This window comes from Marmota flaviventris, chromosome 1 (genome assembly GCF_047511675.1).
Source record: "Marmota flaviventris isolate mMarFla1 chromosome 1, mMarFla1.hap1, whole genome shotgun sequence".
NCBI classification, from domain to species: Eukaryota; Metazoa; Chordata; class Mammalia; order Rodentia; family Sciuridae; genus Marmota; species Marmota flaviventris.
In genome coordinates this window covers 113,270,229-113,287,784 of record NC_092498.1, presented here as the reverse complement: position 1 = coordinate 113,287,784, position 17,556 = coordinate 113,270,229, and the positions used below count along the sequence as shown (strand labels likewise).

At 42.0% G+C, this 17,556-nt stretch overlaps 1 protein-coding gene across 8 annotated transcripts in view; it reads left to right on the top strand.

Moving 5' to 3' along the window:
- Positions 1-17,556, top strand: part of Nf2 (NF2, moesin-ezrin-radixin like (MERLIN) tumor suppressor) — an 86,263-nt gene that overhangs the window by 19,891 nt on the left and 48,816 nt on the right. For 7 of the 8 annotated variants that reach the window (XR_003585471.2, XM_071614878.1, XM_071614879.1 and 4 more), the window contains exons 2-4: positions 9,736-9,861; positions 11,773-11,895; positions 14,089-14,172. Coding sequence is in view for 7 of the 8 variants with exons in the window: in XM_071614878.1 (XP_071470979.1) it covers positions 9,736-9,861; positions 11,773-11,895; positions 14,089-14,172 (333 nt within the window). In the remaining variant the exon portion in view is untranslated. The remainder of the gene's footprint in view (positions 1-9,735; positions 9,862-11,772; positions 11,896-14,088; positions 14,173-17,556) is intronic. The other variant, XM_071614877.1, reaches the window with a different exon arrangement.

The window sequence follows — 17,556 nt, the reverse complement described above, 5'->3', positions numbered from 1 at the left end:
CAGCAGAGCAGAGCAAACATATCTCTTTTTGCTATGATCTTGTTTCTATTTGGAGGATTCCTTTTTCCCTTATGTTGAAATAATGCCTGCGTAGGAGTGGTATATCCTTTAGTTTCAAAAGGAAATGGCAGAGTGGTTTTGCATTAAGCTCATGAGACAGAAGAACCTGTTTTTTGTTTTTGTTTTTGTTTTTTTTGGTGTGGTGATACTACATCCTGAGTTGAAGTGTTGATTTTACAGCCATAATACTATACTTTTTAAATCTTTGATTAATCAGAAGAGATTTTAATGGGATTCATTATTATTCACTTACTGCATAGCAAAATCATTTTTATTACTTTTTTTTGCAGGGGGATGCTGAGGGTGGAACCCAGGCAAATACTGTACCACTGAGCCACATCAGCAGTCCCTGTACCTCTTTTGTCTTTTTGCATAACTGGGATTGAATTCAGGGGCACTCAACCACTGAGCCACATCCCCAGCCCTATTTCGTATTTTATTTAGAGACAGGTTGCTTAGTGTCTTGCCATTGTTGAGGCTGGCTTTGAACTCGTGTTCCTCCTGCCTCAGCCTCCCAAACTGCTGGGATTACAGGCATACTCCACCATGCCTGACTCCCGTATACCTCTTTCCATCATGTTTATCTTGTAAATTGAGGTATTTGCCCTCAATTTTTTCCAAAACAGACAAATAAAAGTTGTATTTAGGTTTAAATCTTTACATAACTGTCTTAAATTCTCAAGTCTGTAAATCTGTTCTCAAAGGCCAGCTATGACTGCAGTAGTTAGTTATGGATAAACATTGAACAGGGAAATTGCAGTCATCCTTAGTTTTCCATTTCTGAAATAACGGCAAACATGTGGCACATTCCCTGAGCCTGGGGAGGCACAGTTCCTTCTGTTGCTGTATCTGCAAGGGAGCTAACCTTTTGACAATTTTTATGGCAAATGCTATGGCAGCTTGTGAGCTAATTAGAAGGAAGCCTGATAAGCGAATGCTGGGGTCGTCAGTTCTCTTTCATCCTCTATGGAGGAGACAACCAGTTAAATAGCATTGCTTGTGTGACTGGTAATCTAGCCCTCCAGACCTCTATGAAACAGAATATTGCTTCTCTCTTAGCTTTTTCCAGATGTGAGTCATTTCTAAAAAGCCTACGTGTCTTTGTGGGTTCCAATTCTCAAGCATTTTACATCTAACAGCCATATTGGGTTCACTTTCTTCAAGAGTGAACCTTGTCTAGCTGTGGCCTTTTTCCCACATGTGGCTGGTTTCCACCTCACACTGCCCTGTTGTTATCAGCAAGTTCAAGGGGTTTGATTGTCACTGACTTTGTGGCCCAAAGAAATGGGAGAAATGCAATGTGAAGACTGCCAAAGCCCAGAAGGAAAAAAAGAAAAAAAGCATCTTCAGGATTGAGTATAACTCTGGCCAACTATAAGATGGCTGTCAGTAGAAGTTATTCATAAAGCTTCCCCAGTTAATAGACCCCAATCAGCCCTGCAGGTTATTGTTGCCATTTGCTTCCTATAACAGAAAAGTGCTGCATTCTAGTTACGTTCCTGTTGTGGAGGGTAAGTGCTTAGTGCTATTTACTTAAAACATTCCAGGTTGATAAATGACAAGTACTTCACTCTGGGTAAAGCTCATAAATTCAGCTCCTACAAAAAATAACAAGCTGACAGCACTTAGTCCTGTTTATAAAGTTCATACACATTTATCTTTGATACCGGCACGAGTATATATCTATGAAATTGCATCACAGCCTGTTAAAAGTAACAGGAAAGCACAACCATAAAGCCGAGCAGCATCACATTTGCACACTCTCTCCCTGTAGCCCCTGCGCCTGAAGGGCACCTTGAGGATGAGGCCTGCAGAGGGGACACTTCCTTCCACATGATGCAGTCCAGATCTATGCTTCTTCCTGCCTCTCCTCTCCCTGCAAGCCACCTTCCTCACTCCCCCCACCTCTCTTTTTCTCTCTGAAAAACAAACACCTGCCTCTTAGCCTCCATCCTCTTTGCTGGACCCAGATGAGGCAGGGAACTGTCCTGGACATAGAGCAGTTGAACACTTTGGCCAGGTGGAAAGAGATGGTTTCAGTGTATACTTCATCAGGACCAGCAGCTGTTCTATTTTTGGCATCCTGTTCAGAAAAAATTACAATTTCTAACAAAAAGTCCTGTAAATAGTGTGAATGCAGGGCCTGAAAGGCTTACGTGCCACCAGGTGTCAAAAAAGGGATTCCTCCCCCCCCCCCCCTGGGAATTGAAACCAAAGCCTCATGCTGCTAGGCAAGTACTCTGCCACTGAGCTACACCCTCAGCCCAGGAAAATAAGCAGGGACTCATCCCTGTCATCTTAGCTTCTTTGAGGCCTGCAGGTACCCTTGCAAGATGTGTACCTGCTCTGATCCAGAGCCTGAACAGCCAGGTTCCTGATCAGTTGTGGAGTCAGAATCTTACATGTTGGGCCAAAGCTGCATATTCAGTAGTGCATTGAACATTCAGTACTGCAGATTGGATAATTATGCTGTTTGTCAGATACTAGAAAAGTGCAAAGAACATTCCTTCACTTTGCAACAGCTTGGACCCAAGCAGCAAACGTGCTGTTCTCTCCTCCTGGTGTGACCTCCTTTTTGTCAGCTCCTTCACCACAGGCCCAACTACTACTTGGCTTCTGAGACCCAGTTCAGACAGCATCTCTGTGAAACCCCTCATGCCCAAGATCCCCAGCCTGAGTTGTGTTCCCACAGCATCCTGTTCTGTTAGCACTTAACCAGGTTCATTTTTGTTATCCATTTACCTGTCTTCCCTGTCAGATGCAAACAGGGACCATGTCTTGTTCTGATTCATCATTTATCTCCTGTACCGAACACAATGACTAGGATGTAGTGGGTGCTCAATAAATGTTTGTCAAGTGAGTGATCGTATGGTTAGCTCAATGAGAATTGATGGTGCCCTTTTCGATCTGTCATCCATCATCCCTGGTGTGGATCAGGGCTGGAAGGCTTTAAGTGTACCACTTTGGAATCCAAGGAGAGGAGGCAGGATGAGAATTAGTAATAACTACCCCTACTGAATGCTTATTTACTCCAGGTAGAGCACTGTCTTAATCTTTTGAAATATATTAATGCACTTAATCCTTAGATCAATCTGCTAAGACAGGTTCTGTTTATTATCCTTGTTGCAAAGCTCAAGGAAATTCAATAACTTGCCCAAGGTCATATAGTGACAGTGTTGAGATTCATACCAATGGTAGATAACCAACTTATCTATGATTTTTAGAGTGGTTCCTGGAAAGAATTAAGCCCCAATGTCCTGAGGCATCCATCTCAGTAATGATTCAACTTGTCTCCTGTGTATTTAGAATGATACTAGTTATGTTCCATTCTTGGGAAACTGGAGAAAATAGTCACCAGATAACTCACTGTGTTCTGTGGTTCAGATGCAAGAGGAGCTGGACAATTGACAAAAGTATTGAATTGAAATGTAGTTTTGGAAACAGGGTAGAATTCTCATCTCCAACAGAACTACAGTACTGTTATTTCCCATATGAACAATCTAAACTTGTTTTTTTTTTTTTTTTGTCTGTAGACATTTGTGTATACTGTCCCTCTACCTGGGACACCACTTACCTGCGGGCCTCTCTTCCAAGCCCAGTTTTCACTTGGCTTCTCTTTCCCACCATGAATCTGTTTAGATGACATTTCCTTACTCTCTCAGATGAGGGGGGTCCTTTTTATGGGGTCCCCACAGCCCTTAGTGTCCCTGTTGTGGCACAAGTGTAGTGCTGAAAAACACCTGGAGTTGATTTTGTGTGGGCTTAGGGAGGTGACCACCTGTTCCTGACTGGCCATATTCTAGACCTGTGAGAGTGGGGACTCATCTTTTGTTCCCTATTTCTCCCTGCACCTTGCATGGTGCTTAGACACAATAGGTGTTCACTAAATATCTGTGGAAGGAGTGGGTGTGTGGGACTAATTGTGCTCCAAGTCTCTAAGCTTTGGATTTTTGAAGTAGTTCAGTTTTGTCACATGGACACTGTTTGCTGTGTCTTATATGCAGATACTCAACTTGGGTGCTGTGGGGAATAGGAAGGTGGTGAATGTTGCTCCTAGTCAGAGGTGTCTACAATCTAGGGAGACCTTCAGATGACAGTGAGCCACCTCACAGCATCAGCACAATGCAGTGGTGGCACATGCCTGTAATCCTAGTGACTCTGGAGGTGGAGGCAGGAGGATTGCAAATTTTGTTTTGTGCTTTGGTACCAGGGATTGAATCCAGGGGCGCTTAACTATTGAACCACATCCCCAGCCTTTTTTTTTTTTTTTTTAATTTAGAGATAGGGTCTTACTGAGTTGCTTAGGCCTATTTATTTATTTATTTTAACTAAATCGCTGAGGCTGGCTTTGAACTCACGATCCTCCTGTCTCAGTCTCCCAAACCACTGGGATTACAGGTGTGTGCCACCGAGCCCAGCAGGATTGCAAGTTTGAGGCCAGCCTGAGCAACTTAGTGGAACCTTGTCTAAAAAATTAAATTAAAAAGGTTTGGGATATGACTCAGTGGCAAAGTGCCTCTGGGTTAAATTCCCAGTACCAAAAAATATGAATAAACAAACAAATAAATATTAAAAATTTTTAAAAAGGACATATTTGTCATGTTCTGTCAAATCAGCCCACATCATTCATAACCATTCATAACCAAATACCTCCCTTCTCCAGGATCCTGAAAACCTACAGTATCTATGACCAACAGCTTTTGTCTGTAAAGAACTGGAGACTCAAATCAGGAAGACTGAGCAAGCCTCAGACATTTGGGGAAGGGCATATTGAAAAGTACAACATCAGCCCGGTATGGTGGTGCTTACCTGTAATCCCAGCGATTTGGGAGTCTGAGATAGGAGAACTGCAAGTTCAAAGCCAGCCTCAGCAATTTAGCAAGGCTCTAGGTAACTTAGTGAGACCCTGTCTCAAAATAAAAAGGGCTGAGGATATAGCTCAGCAGGTAAGCACCCCTAGGTTCAATCCCTGGTACCAAAACCAAACCAAAACAAAACAAAAACGAAAAACAACTTTGGGTAGGTAATAACATGTTGAGGTTAGATTTAGCCAAACAGAAAACAACTTTTCCTCCTTGTCCTTGTCCTTGGTAGGGATTAAATCTCAGCCTAGTGCATGCTATTCAAATGCTCTACCATGAGCTACAACTCCAGACCATAAGAAAACTTAATTACTTAAAGACATAACTTTCTATTTTATTATTCTGGGGGGTGGGTGGACAGGGTCTTACTATGTTTCCGAGGCTGAACTTGAACTCCTGGGTTCAAAAAATCTTCCTGCCTCAGCCTCAAACATGTTATTTTATAAATGGAGGCTTTAAATCAAATTTATTTAAGGCATCTCTTCCTGGTTTCTTCAGGCAGCTTAATTTATCTTGTCTAAAACTTAATTGCTCATCTGTTTTCCCAAATTTACTGTTTCTCTTGTATTCTCTCTCTCCTTTAGTGGAACCATCTGGTGCTTGAGCTAGAAATGCAGGTGTCCCTCTTGATTCTTTCTCCTTTGGTCCCCGTTCAGGCACCAGTTCTATGACTGCTCGCTTTCCATTTCTCAGGCTGTCTTTTCTCTCTCCCACCACCTTTCCCATTGTAGGAATGGCTTTCGCTCTGTCCTTCTTGATTTATGCTCCTTCCTCCAACTAATTCTCTCCCCTGTTGTCAGAACACATCCAGAATGCAGATCTGACCCTGTCACTCCTCTGCCCAAGTCCTCAAAGCCTCTATGGAATTTGGCTGAAGTCAAGTCACCTGGTTGGGCATTAAGCACTATTTCCACCATGCCCCCTCCAGAGCCTGGCTGTTGGTTTCAGCTCCAGCAAATGACTTGCAGTTTCCTGTAGCAATCATGATTTTTTGGAGTGGAGGGGCACAGGAATTGGACTCAGGGGCACTTGACCACTGAGCCACATCCCAGCCCTGTTTTGTATTTTATTCAGAGACAGGGTCTCATTGACTTGCTTGGCACTTCACTTTTGCTGAGACTGGCTTTGAACTTACGATCCTCCTGCCTCAGCCTCATTAGGAGTCATTGGGATTATAGGTGTGTGCACCGCGCCCAGCACAATTATGATTTTTTTTAAAGAGGTGTATTTCCTTCCCTACCTCATGAACTCTCACTTGTTCTTTAAGTCTTCTTGGACCTGAGTTCTCCCCTGCTTCTTTTGCATGCATCCTGCTTGCATCGTTTTGTAGTCCTGATGTCCAACAGTGCTGGCACATAGCGCGTGTGCTCTGCAGTACTAACTGTAAAAATAAATGAGAGTAACCAGGGGACTTAATTCACATGAAGCTGTAGATGAGCCACATTTGATTCTTCTGAGAATGGGTGTCATTTCAGACACTGGTCACTTTCTGAACAAGGTGGAAAGCAAGAAGAAAGGAGGACCACAGAATAGGGAAAGAGGTGCTTGAGGGACTGGGGGTTTGCCTACTTTGAGTCACCCTGAAAAAGGCCAGGGCCTGCTTTTGTCAGCCTGCCAAATAATCTGTGGCTCAGTTCCCTTATTTGTACAAAAGGGGCTGGGTCTGTGATAGTTAATTACTCAGGCTCATTTTCAACTCTGACAGTCTGAGATTCTTCACACCAAAGTTAAAAATATAAGTAGGAAACCCCCCTAAGTAGGGCAGTTCTGAATTGTTATGAAAATTCTTTCCCTCCTCCTCACTTTATTGCAAGCTCCATGGGGGCAAAGACATTGTCTTTGCCTTCAACAAAGATAGTTTTGCATTTTAAAAACGAAGAAGTAGGGGCTGGGGATGTGGCTCAAGCGCCTGGCATGCGTGCGGCCCAGGTTCGATCCTCAGCACCACATACAAACAAAGATGTTGTGTCCTCCAAAAACTGAAAAATAAATATTAAAACAAAACAAAACAAAAAAAAAAAAACGAAGAAGTAAGGGCCGAAGTAGGGGCCGGGTTGTGGCTCAGTGGTACAGCGCTTGCCTAGCATGAATGAGGCACTGGGTTTGATCCCTGGCACCACATAAAAATGAAAACAAATTAAAAAAAAAAAGATATTGTGTCCATCTACAATTAAAAAAAATTAAAAATAAACAAAAACAAAACAAACAAAAAACAAAGAAGTAGAAGGGAATGCAGGAAAACTGCATTAATATGATATTATGTTTGAGGATTTAAATTCCCAAGTCGGGAAATTCACTCATCTTCCCTTGGCAGCTTTTCTTCCAGTGCATTGCCTATCCCACTTGCAGACAGCCCCTTCGTGCCAAAACCCAGCCCTGGCTGTGGCTGTAAGTAAAGGCATGTTGGGAATCATTACCTTGATCCTCTTGGCCCATGGGTGTTTAACTTCTCTACATTAATGCCTGCTCTTTAGTGGTACATTATCTTGTAGCAAGGTAGGCATTTATAATTTATATACTGTGTGCTGCTTAAAATAGAGACAAGAGGATAATCGGCATCCTGAAGCTTCCAGTTTTCCAAAATAACGTTTCTTCAGTGAAGTCTGCCTGTAGGAATTAAAACCTGCTGTGAATTAAAAACCCTTTGTCCAGTTGTCAGATGGGGCAATGGGTGTGGCCATTGTTCAGCATTATAAATGGGGAAAGACTATAATCTTTTAAAAATAAAACTCGTGATTTTATTTATTTTATTTTATTCAAAATAATCTCTAAGGACTTTGTTAATCTTAATAATCTTTGTTGTATACCAGGGACTCTACTATAGTCAGAGAAAGATAGGAGAAAAAGCCCTAGTGAAGAACAAAATTAGCTGGATGCAGTGGGGCACGCCTGTAATCCCAGTGGCTCGGGAGGCTGAGGCAGGAGGATCGCGAGTTCAAAGCCAGCCTCAGCAACAGCGAGGCACTAAGCAACTCTCTCTAAATAAATTACAAATAGGGCTGGGGGTGTGGCTCAGTGGTCCAGTGCTCCCGAGTTCGATCCCCAGTGCCCTCCCCAGCCCTCCCGCGCAAAAAAAAAAAAAGAAAAGAAAGAAAGAAGCCCACTGCAACTCAAGCACTTGTCTGCTGTGGTCTTGGTATCTGCCATCTGGGTTGCTGACTTGGAATGCTGGAATGTAACACAGAGAAGAGATGGCCTCTCCTTTTGAGTACCTGTGGGGAACCCACCATTCATTCACAGCTATTTTTTTAAACATTTATATTTTAGTTGTAGGTGGATACAATTTTTTATTTTATTTTTATATGGTGTTGAGGATTGAATGCTGTGCCTCATGCATGCTAGGCAAATGCTCTACCACTGAGCCACAACCCCAGCCCTCATTCACAGCTATTAAAAACAGAAATCCTACTTGAAAACTCCCCTGTGGAACTAGGTTTTAGCAAAAAGTCAATCAGATATTTTTTCCTTCTTGTTTTTTTCTTTTTTCTAATAAGTCTCTAAAACCTACATGTTCCCCATTCCTTTTTCATCATGCATCTTCAGTGTGCCAGGACTTTGGAGATTTCCAATGAGGGTAGAAGTTCAGAGGCTTTTGTAATCAAGTGGTCTCATTCTTTCCATGTTTGGCGACCTTGCATTTGAGTCTCAGGATTACTCTATGACTGCTGTTTCTGTGATGTGCCTCAGGTGTTCATACCTGCAACTAAGCGTGTATTTCTATGTTCAACTGATAACTTGGGAGGTGATGGGGCAGGAATCTGGCAAGTGGTAGCTGAGGGGGTAGTATGGGAACATCCTGGGAGACTTAATGGCAAAGCCACTAGGTGGCAACATTTACTAAGCTGCTAGACATTCTTTTCCCCTTAGCAGCTTTTGCTTCAGGTCTTTTTTTGTTTTGTTTTTTTTAACTCAGGGGCACTCAACCACTGAGCTACATCCCCAAATCCCCAAACTCTATTTTGTATTTTATTTAGATACAAGGTCTCACTGAGTTACTTAGTGCCTCGCTTTTGCTGAGTTTGGCTTTGAACTCAACGATCCTTCTGTCTCAGCCTCCCAAACTGCTGGGATTACAGGCATATGCCACTGTGTCCAGCTCAGGTTCTTTTGAAAGTGAGTCTCTAGGGTAAACACACCATAGTATATGGATGTCTGTCACCTAGGCTCAGATACCAAGAGTTTGAAATTGCTCTGTTGACTATGGATGAGTTACTTTGCCTTTAGCCCAGTTGAGCATCTATGATAGGAAACCTGTGATTGGACTGGCTAATCTCTCATGGTTCTTTTTTCCCATGATTTATGACTTTGATTGCAACTTCCTCCCCTATATTTAAAAAACTTCTAATAAAACGAATATTTAAGTTAAACACACACACACACACACACGCACACACACACCCCACTAGTCTTTTATCAAAGGGCAGAATGATTTTTTAAAAAGCAACAACAAAATCTCAAGGGAATTGATGTCTCAGACGCTGGCCATCTCCCTGGGTTAACTCAGGAGGCTCAGCTCTCCTAAATGAGGATGCTTATTTACCAGGTTTCCTAAATTAGCAGCTTTGGGGATATTAAGATCTGTAAGGAAGTGTCCAAGGGAGGTATTGTGTATGCTCTGCAGTGATTAAGCCATTAAGCTCTAATTGGTATTTTCCCACTCATGGTTTTGTGTGGGAAGCTTTAAAATTATTTAGGAATTCAATGCTCATCAGCCATCTTAGTATCAGTAGAGAGTGCAGAGAACCGTTTTGTAGGCGAGTAGGTTATGATTCTTGCTCACAACATCCTTCCCTGTTGGTTTGTTATATTGCAGGTGAAATGGAAAGGGAAGGACCTGTTTGATTTGGTGTGCCGGACTCTGGGGCTGCGGGAAACCTGGTTTTTTGGACTACAGTACACAATCAAGGACACCGTGGCCTGGCTCAAAATGGACAAGAAGGTTGGGCTTGGAACTGCACAAAATCAGTGGGGCAGATGTGTGCTTTCCGGATTTTACCCTGAGCAAATGCTTAGCTTATTTGTTCATCATCAGGACTTCATGGCTACATGGTAGAAAGGGGGTCAAGTTCCTGAACTGAGTGGTGCAGAGACCAGGTCCCAGAAGTGCTGTGCCTTACCCTTCCCCAGCCTGTCCTAGGCAAGTGGAGTTCACTGGGGTTCAACCCTTGCAAGTCCTGGCTTCTTTGCTTGTTGTCCCCAGCCCGATTGCTTCCAGCTTTATGTCCTTCAATTTATTGAGCCAGGAGGCAGGCTTTATGAATAAAAATGACTACTATCTTATACTTAAAAAAAAAAAAAACCAACGATTCATGTCTTTGAAAGATTCTCTTGGGGCTCATGTTCTTAAGGGGATTTTTAAGTCTTTTTGAGAACACCATGGCCCAATTTGAATTAATCATTAATATGATCCAAGGAATAAAGGACGCGCCTGTGCCTGTGGTGAAGGAACAGTGCCCATTTGTTCTTGGGATTCTCTGGGGCACGTGCAGTCTGGGCTCCTACTAATTTTAAAATGGCTTGAAAATGGATATTGCTTAGAGGAACTGCCCTCTGCATGGGCTCATATGTTCACATAAAGACACACTTATATATTTACCTGCCCACCTAACTATGAAGATGATTGGGGAACAGGACCAAGTGCTTTTGTCTGTCACTCGTAAAAAGACACCTGAATCTTTAAATAAGTCAGTGTCTAATTCTTACCCTAATTGGTACCCTCTGCAATTGCCTGCCTGAAGTTATTACATACTTCATGTTATGATAAATGATGGAAGCCTTCTGTCTTTTACCAGTGTGATCCTAAGCTGAAGTGTTCAAATTGTGTTTATATATGTACAGGGTAATCTCAAGTCTTCACATTGAAATCCCTGCTGGTTGTAAATTTCAAATGGTTATTCTTCATGATCTGAGTTCTGTGAAGTGCCAGTGTCAGTGAAGGTATCCTAGATCAGGTTGATTTTGAGTTACTGGCCACTGTCCCCTATAATTTGGGCAGGAGTAAGGAGAGTTATGTGTCAGAGACAGCAAAACTTTCCATATGTTTTTATGATTCTCAGCAAAGTGAATTTTAAATCATACCTGAGTGTTGGCCAAACGGATATTAGATTGAGGGCATCAGGAGCCATGGAACCGCTGCTCAAAGGAAATAAATTATGACACATGTTAATGGAGCCTGGTAGCCTGTCACATGGCATGTTTATGTCCTGAAATGAAATTCACTCTGGAGAGCAGATGGTTCAAGCTTTTCAGGGGGTGGATGGAATTGTTAGAAGATTAAAGGCAGTGGCTTACTGACTGCACTGCAAGCATTTTGTGGGGCATCTCTGGAGGGTCCTAGAAACAAAGGATTGTTCTGTGGACACATTTCACTTCTGTTGTTCAGTTAACATTTAAATGGTGTCACAAAAATCTAGTTCATCATCTATAAGGTGTATTCCAATTGGATCTATGTTATGTAGGTGGGCAATAAGGAAAAAGAACAAAGGGACATTTCACTACTTCAGAAAAATGTAAAAACATTTCAGTCTCCCATAAAAGACAGTGGCCAAGACCTTTGAATTATATTTCTAGGTTTTTTTCCTGTGGCCTCGAGAACATTTGAACCTTCATCTTAGCTTCACTCACCTTTTAGGGTATTGATTAGTTTGGTTCAGAAACCCTGTGTGAGGAAGGTATTTCCTCATGTGGATGGCTCTGTGAATGCTTCCAGCTGGGGAATCAACACTTGTGAGGAATATAAAGAAATTAACAGGGAAAAAATTGTATACTCTCCCTGCAAAAAGTTCTTTGGTAGCACAGGAAGAAGAGGGGCTGACACAATACGTGTGTCTTCTGCTTTGCAATTCTGCAGGTGCTGGATCATGATGTTTCAAAGGAGGAGCCGGTCACCTTTCACTTCCTGGCCAAATTTTATCCTGAGAATGCTGAGGAGGAGCTGGTTCAGGAGATCACACAACACTTATTCTTCTTGCAGGTATACCAGCCCGTGCTACCCCCTAAATTCTGAGAGAATATCCCCCACCCTCTCTGTGGTTGCAGAGGCATCCTGAGTGAACCTCTCAGAATTGACCACAAACGCCTCCACATTGCAAAAATGTTCTGCCTCTAGAGCGTCAGTCCCTTTGGGTCTGTAATGGAAAAAAATCTTCAAAATAGAACTATACCTGAGCGATGAGAATTGGTGTCAGATGAAATTGCAAAGGTGTGATGATGAAGCATGGATAGAAGCAGCTGCCTAACCTAAAACCTCCCAGAAGATGGGTCCTGTTTGTTTCAAGCTAACTTGAAAGTGCAAAGAAAGTCTAAAGAGAGAGGCTTAAAAAGCAGTAGTTCTTCCCTAGCTCAAAATCTGATCTCATTAAGACAGAACTTCAAAATGCTGGTGATGCTTGATTTGTCTCGTGCCTGTGATACTTCCAGCTTTCTACTTCATGCTATCTTGTTCTATAATTGTCTGCTTGCTCCTTTGCTTCCTTGTTGGAGTGTAAGCCCCTTAAAAGCAAAAGTCATCAAGTGTTCAGTAGGCATTCCTAAGTAATCACTCATCCAAATTGAAGAAATTAGGAGATACGTAATTATAGGTTATTGACCCTCTAGGGGGATGGGGAGGGGAATTAGAGGATGATGGAAATCTTGTCAGTTTTGCCTGTGTGCTTACTTGTGGCCAGAGCACCTCCCTGATTTTGTGGCTAGTTGCAGTGATTGGCACCAGGGCTGCCTGTGTGACCAAAGGTGCCCACTGACAGTGACGTTAAGATTACAGCAAGGTTGTTAATTATATGATTTCTCCAGAAGTAGACATGTGGTCTGTCACAGCATCCTTGTAATTAATTTGAGCCTCAGAATATTGTGTTTGGTAAATATTAAGTGAAATGTAATAAGCCCCCTAAATAATTTCTTTTACCAAAAGGTCTTCTCATGTGCATGTGCGCATGCACACAAACACGTACACACACACACACGCACAGAGTATGTGTCAGATTTCTTTCCAGTATTTTCAAGTCAAAAGATAGCCCTTTCAGTTTTTCTGTAGTGTGACTTCTTTTTCTTTTTCCTTTGAAAAGAATCCAAGGATTTGAAAAGTTGCACTGCTTCAAAACAGCTCAGGTTTCATTTTCTTTGTAAGAATATAAAATGAGTTTTAAAACCTGGAAAGAATTTCTTTGTGTGAATGAAGCCACATAAAGACCTCCAAGGTCCCTGAATGTCTTAATGTTATAGAAATGGCATTCCTGTAAGTGCTTGGAAGCAGAATCTATCCCTCATATGACTTTAGTTTGATTTTCCTTCATTGAAATGTTAGGGTGTTTTTGTAACAGAACAAGGCAAAATTTACTACTTTTATGAATCTGGTGACTGTTGACATCTGTAAAAAGAGTTGGCTTTCCTTTTGTGTTTATTTTAGTGTGCCCCGCATCATGCAGTTTTCTTGCTTTTGTGTCAGGATCATACACTGCACCATTCCAAGAAATTAAGTGCAATGAAATATGTTAATTCAACACTATGGCTTAGGAATTATATTTCCTGAACCTCACGTGTACTTAAAAGTGTTGAATCGATCAAATTTTATTGCTTCCTTTTTCCTTAGAGCAGCACATTGAAAGTGATGTTTTTTTCTGCAGTCATAACTCATTGCCTTGGTAGCTTTTGTCTTTAGACTTAAAAGTAGACTTCATTTCCTCCATGCTCTGAGTGCTCAGCAGAGACCTAGGCTGTAGTCATCCTCAGAGGGCTCCTGACGCTTCTCTAGTTCACACCTCTCTGCCACAGCCCAGATGTCAGTCTCTGTAATAACCATGAAGATCACATTTACTCTTCAGCCTCGATCTTGAAGAGATGAGTATTGTTTATTTATTTATTTTTTTTTACAGTGTTGGGAATCAAACCCATTGCTAGGCAAGTGTTCTACCACTGAGCCGCATCCCCCAGTCCAAGATGAGGGGGGTTTTATGTGTAGCCATCTTAGCAGTAACTTCTCAGTGACTGAACTCTCAAGTGGTCTGCAGCAGTTAAAAAAAAAAAAAAAATTGTCCCCTTTGTCAGAAAATCATTAACAGGCTGCCTTGACAGCCTTCATTTAGAACACCCTGCAGCCATCTGCTGTGACCAGCCTGCGCAACTCACTTCCTTGCGCACAGTCTCATGTCTCCCTCATTGCCCCTTTTAGGTGAAGAAGCAGATTTTAGAGGAAAAGATCTACTGCCCTCCTGAGGCTTCTGTGCTCCTGGCTTCTTATGCTGTCCAGGCCAAGGTAGGCTCAAAGAAGAAAAATGCAACTTCCTGGACATTAACTTGTGTCACAGGATGGCTCCTATCTTCTGGTTCTTTGGATTTTCTCAACAAAGACTTGTCCTAGGAAGTGAGATGTCCTAAGACTTGTGGATTAGCGGAATCCATTGTCACTGTCCTAATTTCTGTATGTGGGCATATGTGTGTTTGTATGTACAAATGATAAGTGTATCCTTCTAATGAAATAGAATTCATTCTACGGGAATTCATTCAGAAAGATAAATTTTCTGTGAAATTTCATTATGCACATGTGGGTCATTACATTCACCACACCAACCTCTATTTATTAACCAGGAAAAATGAATTTACGATCTCTAGTTATGACCAAACGTGGCCTTTAGGTCAAAAGAGCCCAGATTCTCCCTCCGTCTTCTAAAAGCCAGCTGTCCTATGTGGAGGCACCCCGCCACACCCTCACACACAGCCCTGCCTTCTTCACCTCTCAGGGGCATGCGCACTGATTGTGTGGCTAGACTCTGCCTGTGGAGCTGTCCAGCTAGCTGAAGATCATTCACTTTCATTCACTCACTACAGACCAGGAGAGATAGGAGAGGAACATCACCAAGTCTGTGTTTCTTTTCTTTTTTTTTTTAATATTTATTTCTTAATTGGACACAATACCTTTATTTTGTTTATTTATTTTTATGTGGTGCTAAGGATCGAACCCAGGGCCTCGCATGTGCTAGGTGAGTGCTTTACCGCTGAGCCACAACCCCAGCCCCTGTTGTTTTGTTTTAATGTTATTTTTTAGTTGTAGATGGTCACAACACCTTTATCTTATTTATTTTTATGTGGTGCTGAGGATCGAACCCAATGCCTCACATGTGGTGTGTCTTTTTAATCTTCTAACTGCTCTGCCATTGAGCCACAACCCTGGCCCATCTTGGGTTTTTGTCCCTTCTATTCTTTTTTTTTTTTAAAGAGAGAGAGAGAGAGAGAGAGAGAGAGAGAGAGAGAAATTTTTAATATTTATTTTTTTTAGTTTTTGGTGGACACAACATCTTTATTTTTTTTATTTTTATGTGTTGCTGAGGATCGAATCCAGGGCTCCGCGCATGCCAGGCAAGCGCGTTACCGCTTGAGCCACATCCCCAGCCCTCCGTTCTATTTTTTTAAGACCAACAAGAGAGTTAGCCCAGGGTACTTCATGTCCCTCAGATTTCCCATTTCACTCACATACCACCTTCTCCTAGTCTCCCAGCTTCCTGCCTTTCACTGAAGTATAAGATGTCCTCAGACACTGATGACTTGTGATTGTAAAGCATAATCTTTTCAGTTATTTTCCTTTTTCATTACAGGTATCTGTAAAGCCACCCCTGTTGTGTTAGAAAAATCAATATGACATTCTTCTTCGCTCACTTTTTTTGGGTAGCTTGGTACAATTTCAGATCAAAGCCAGGAAGTAACTGGTCTGTCATTTGAGTGGGTGAGTGGGGGAAGGCTGTATGTTGTCTTGACGATCACACCAATAGAAACACAGCTTCATCATATGATGACTCGTGGAATATTTGCTGAGCATTCACCAGGCCTGAGGGGAGGGGGTTTGTTGACTGTTAAAGATGTAGGCGCTGAAGCACTATCTGCCCTTTGTGATTTGCCCAAGGTCATTCACACAATCTTGGGTAATGCTAAGGACAGAATTCATGGCTTTGGGATTGCATTTTGTGCCTCCCCTATTCCACTTCTCTGAAAAATGAGTAATTGAGAAAACAGAAAATGGGCCTTGATTCAACTAAAACATATGCTTCCTTTTATGCTTTGATCAAGAATATTAGTAACAGGAAAAATGTGTCCTTTCAATCAGTATCGCCCCAACAGTGATGAAGCAGTCATTGTCACTTTCATTAAATCTGGGCACTGCCTGGCCCAGAGTGGAGTCCTCTTTTGTACATTTTTGCTCTAGTTTAGGGGAGACCCAAGCTTTCAAGGACACTACCTTGGTCACAAAGGCTATATTTTCTTAATATGGATTTTAGGCCACAAATTCAAAGGCCACCTGTGGGGGGAAAAAATCACTTTTCTGGGAACCAGCAGATGTTTGCTTAAACAGATTTCACTGTAGGAAAGCCCTACTAATTTGGATTCTACTAATTTGGAGATGAAAGTGATTCACAGACAGCATATGTGGTTCATATGGAGGAGGATGTTCTAACTATTTTTTCCGGTGTAAATTTTAAGGATCTTACAAATAAAGGTAATCTATGGCTTAAATCTGCACTGGGGAAATTCTCACTGTAGCATGCTTCCAGTTTCTAGGAGCTGTTTAATATTAAAAGGAGATATATCTGATTATAATATTAATAAGACTTTACATGTTCATACTGGGCTTTTTGTTGTTGTTGTTCTGTTTGTTTATTTGTAGTACTGAGGATTGAACCCAGGGCTACTCTTTTTATTTTTCATTTTGGGCTACAAAAAAGTCCTTCTAATTTTTTTGAGACAGGGTCTCATTAAGTTGCCCAAGCTGACCTCAAACTTGTGATCCTTCTGCTTCAGCCTCCAGAATAGCTGGGATTATATGCGTGTGCCACCATGCCTGGCTTGTGGCATTTGCCAAAGTGCTGAAACAAGAATATTTTGCAAATTACTCAATGTAGTCTTTTCTGGAAGCCAAGCTAGAGAGTATTGTGCCTGTTTTGCTGATGAAGAATTTAAGGCTCGGAAAATATTGATGATTTGTCCAAAGTCACAATACTTTTAAGTTAATTCTGTTTTACAGAGGGTATAGCCCATCTATTTTTCTCTTTCTTTTGTTTGTTTCTTCTTTTTTTTTTTTGCAGTGCTGGGGATTGAACCCCAGGCATTGTGTATGCTAGGCAAGCACTCTACCACTTAGCTACACCCCAGTCCTATACCCATTTCTTTTTTGGCTGGGAGGGACACCAGTGATTGAACTCAGGAGAACTCAACCACTGAGCCAAATCCCCAAGCCCTATTTTGTATTTTATTTAGAGACAGGGTCTCACTGAGTTGCTTAGTACCTCGATTTTGCTGAGGCTGGCTTTGAACTCATGATCCTTCTGCATCAGCCTCCCAAGCCGCTGGGATTATAGCATGCGCCACCATGCTTGGCTATTGCCCATTTCTTGATGGAAAGGATTTTAAGCCGAGAGGAGCTGGGTTGGGGACGTTGGTGTTCCAGCTGCCTGAATTAGCACTTTGCTCTCATCCTTCACTGTCTAGTGAGAGGAAGGTCTATGGAGATCAGACATTGCCTTTCACTAATTGTGGTTTCATTTATGTGATCACAAGCTTTTCATTAAGTCATACTGGTTCCCCCAGTATGCAGCTTGTTTTCTTTCACAACCTTTCTGAAGCAGAAAGGAACTTTCGAAGTATGGAGGGG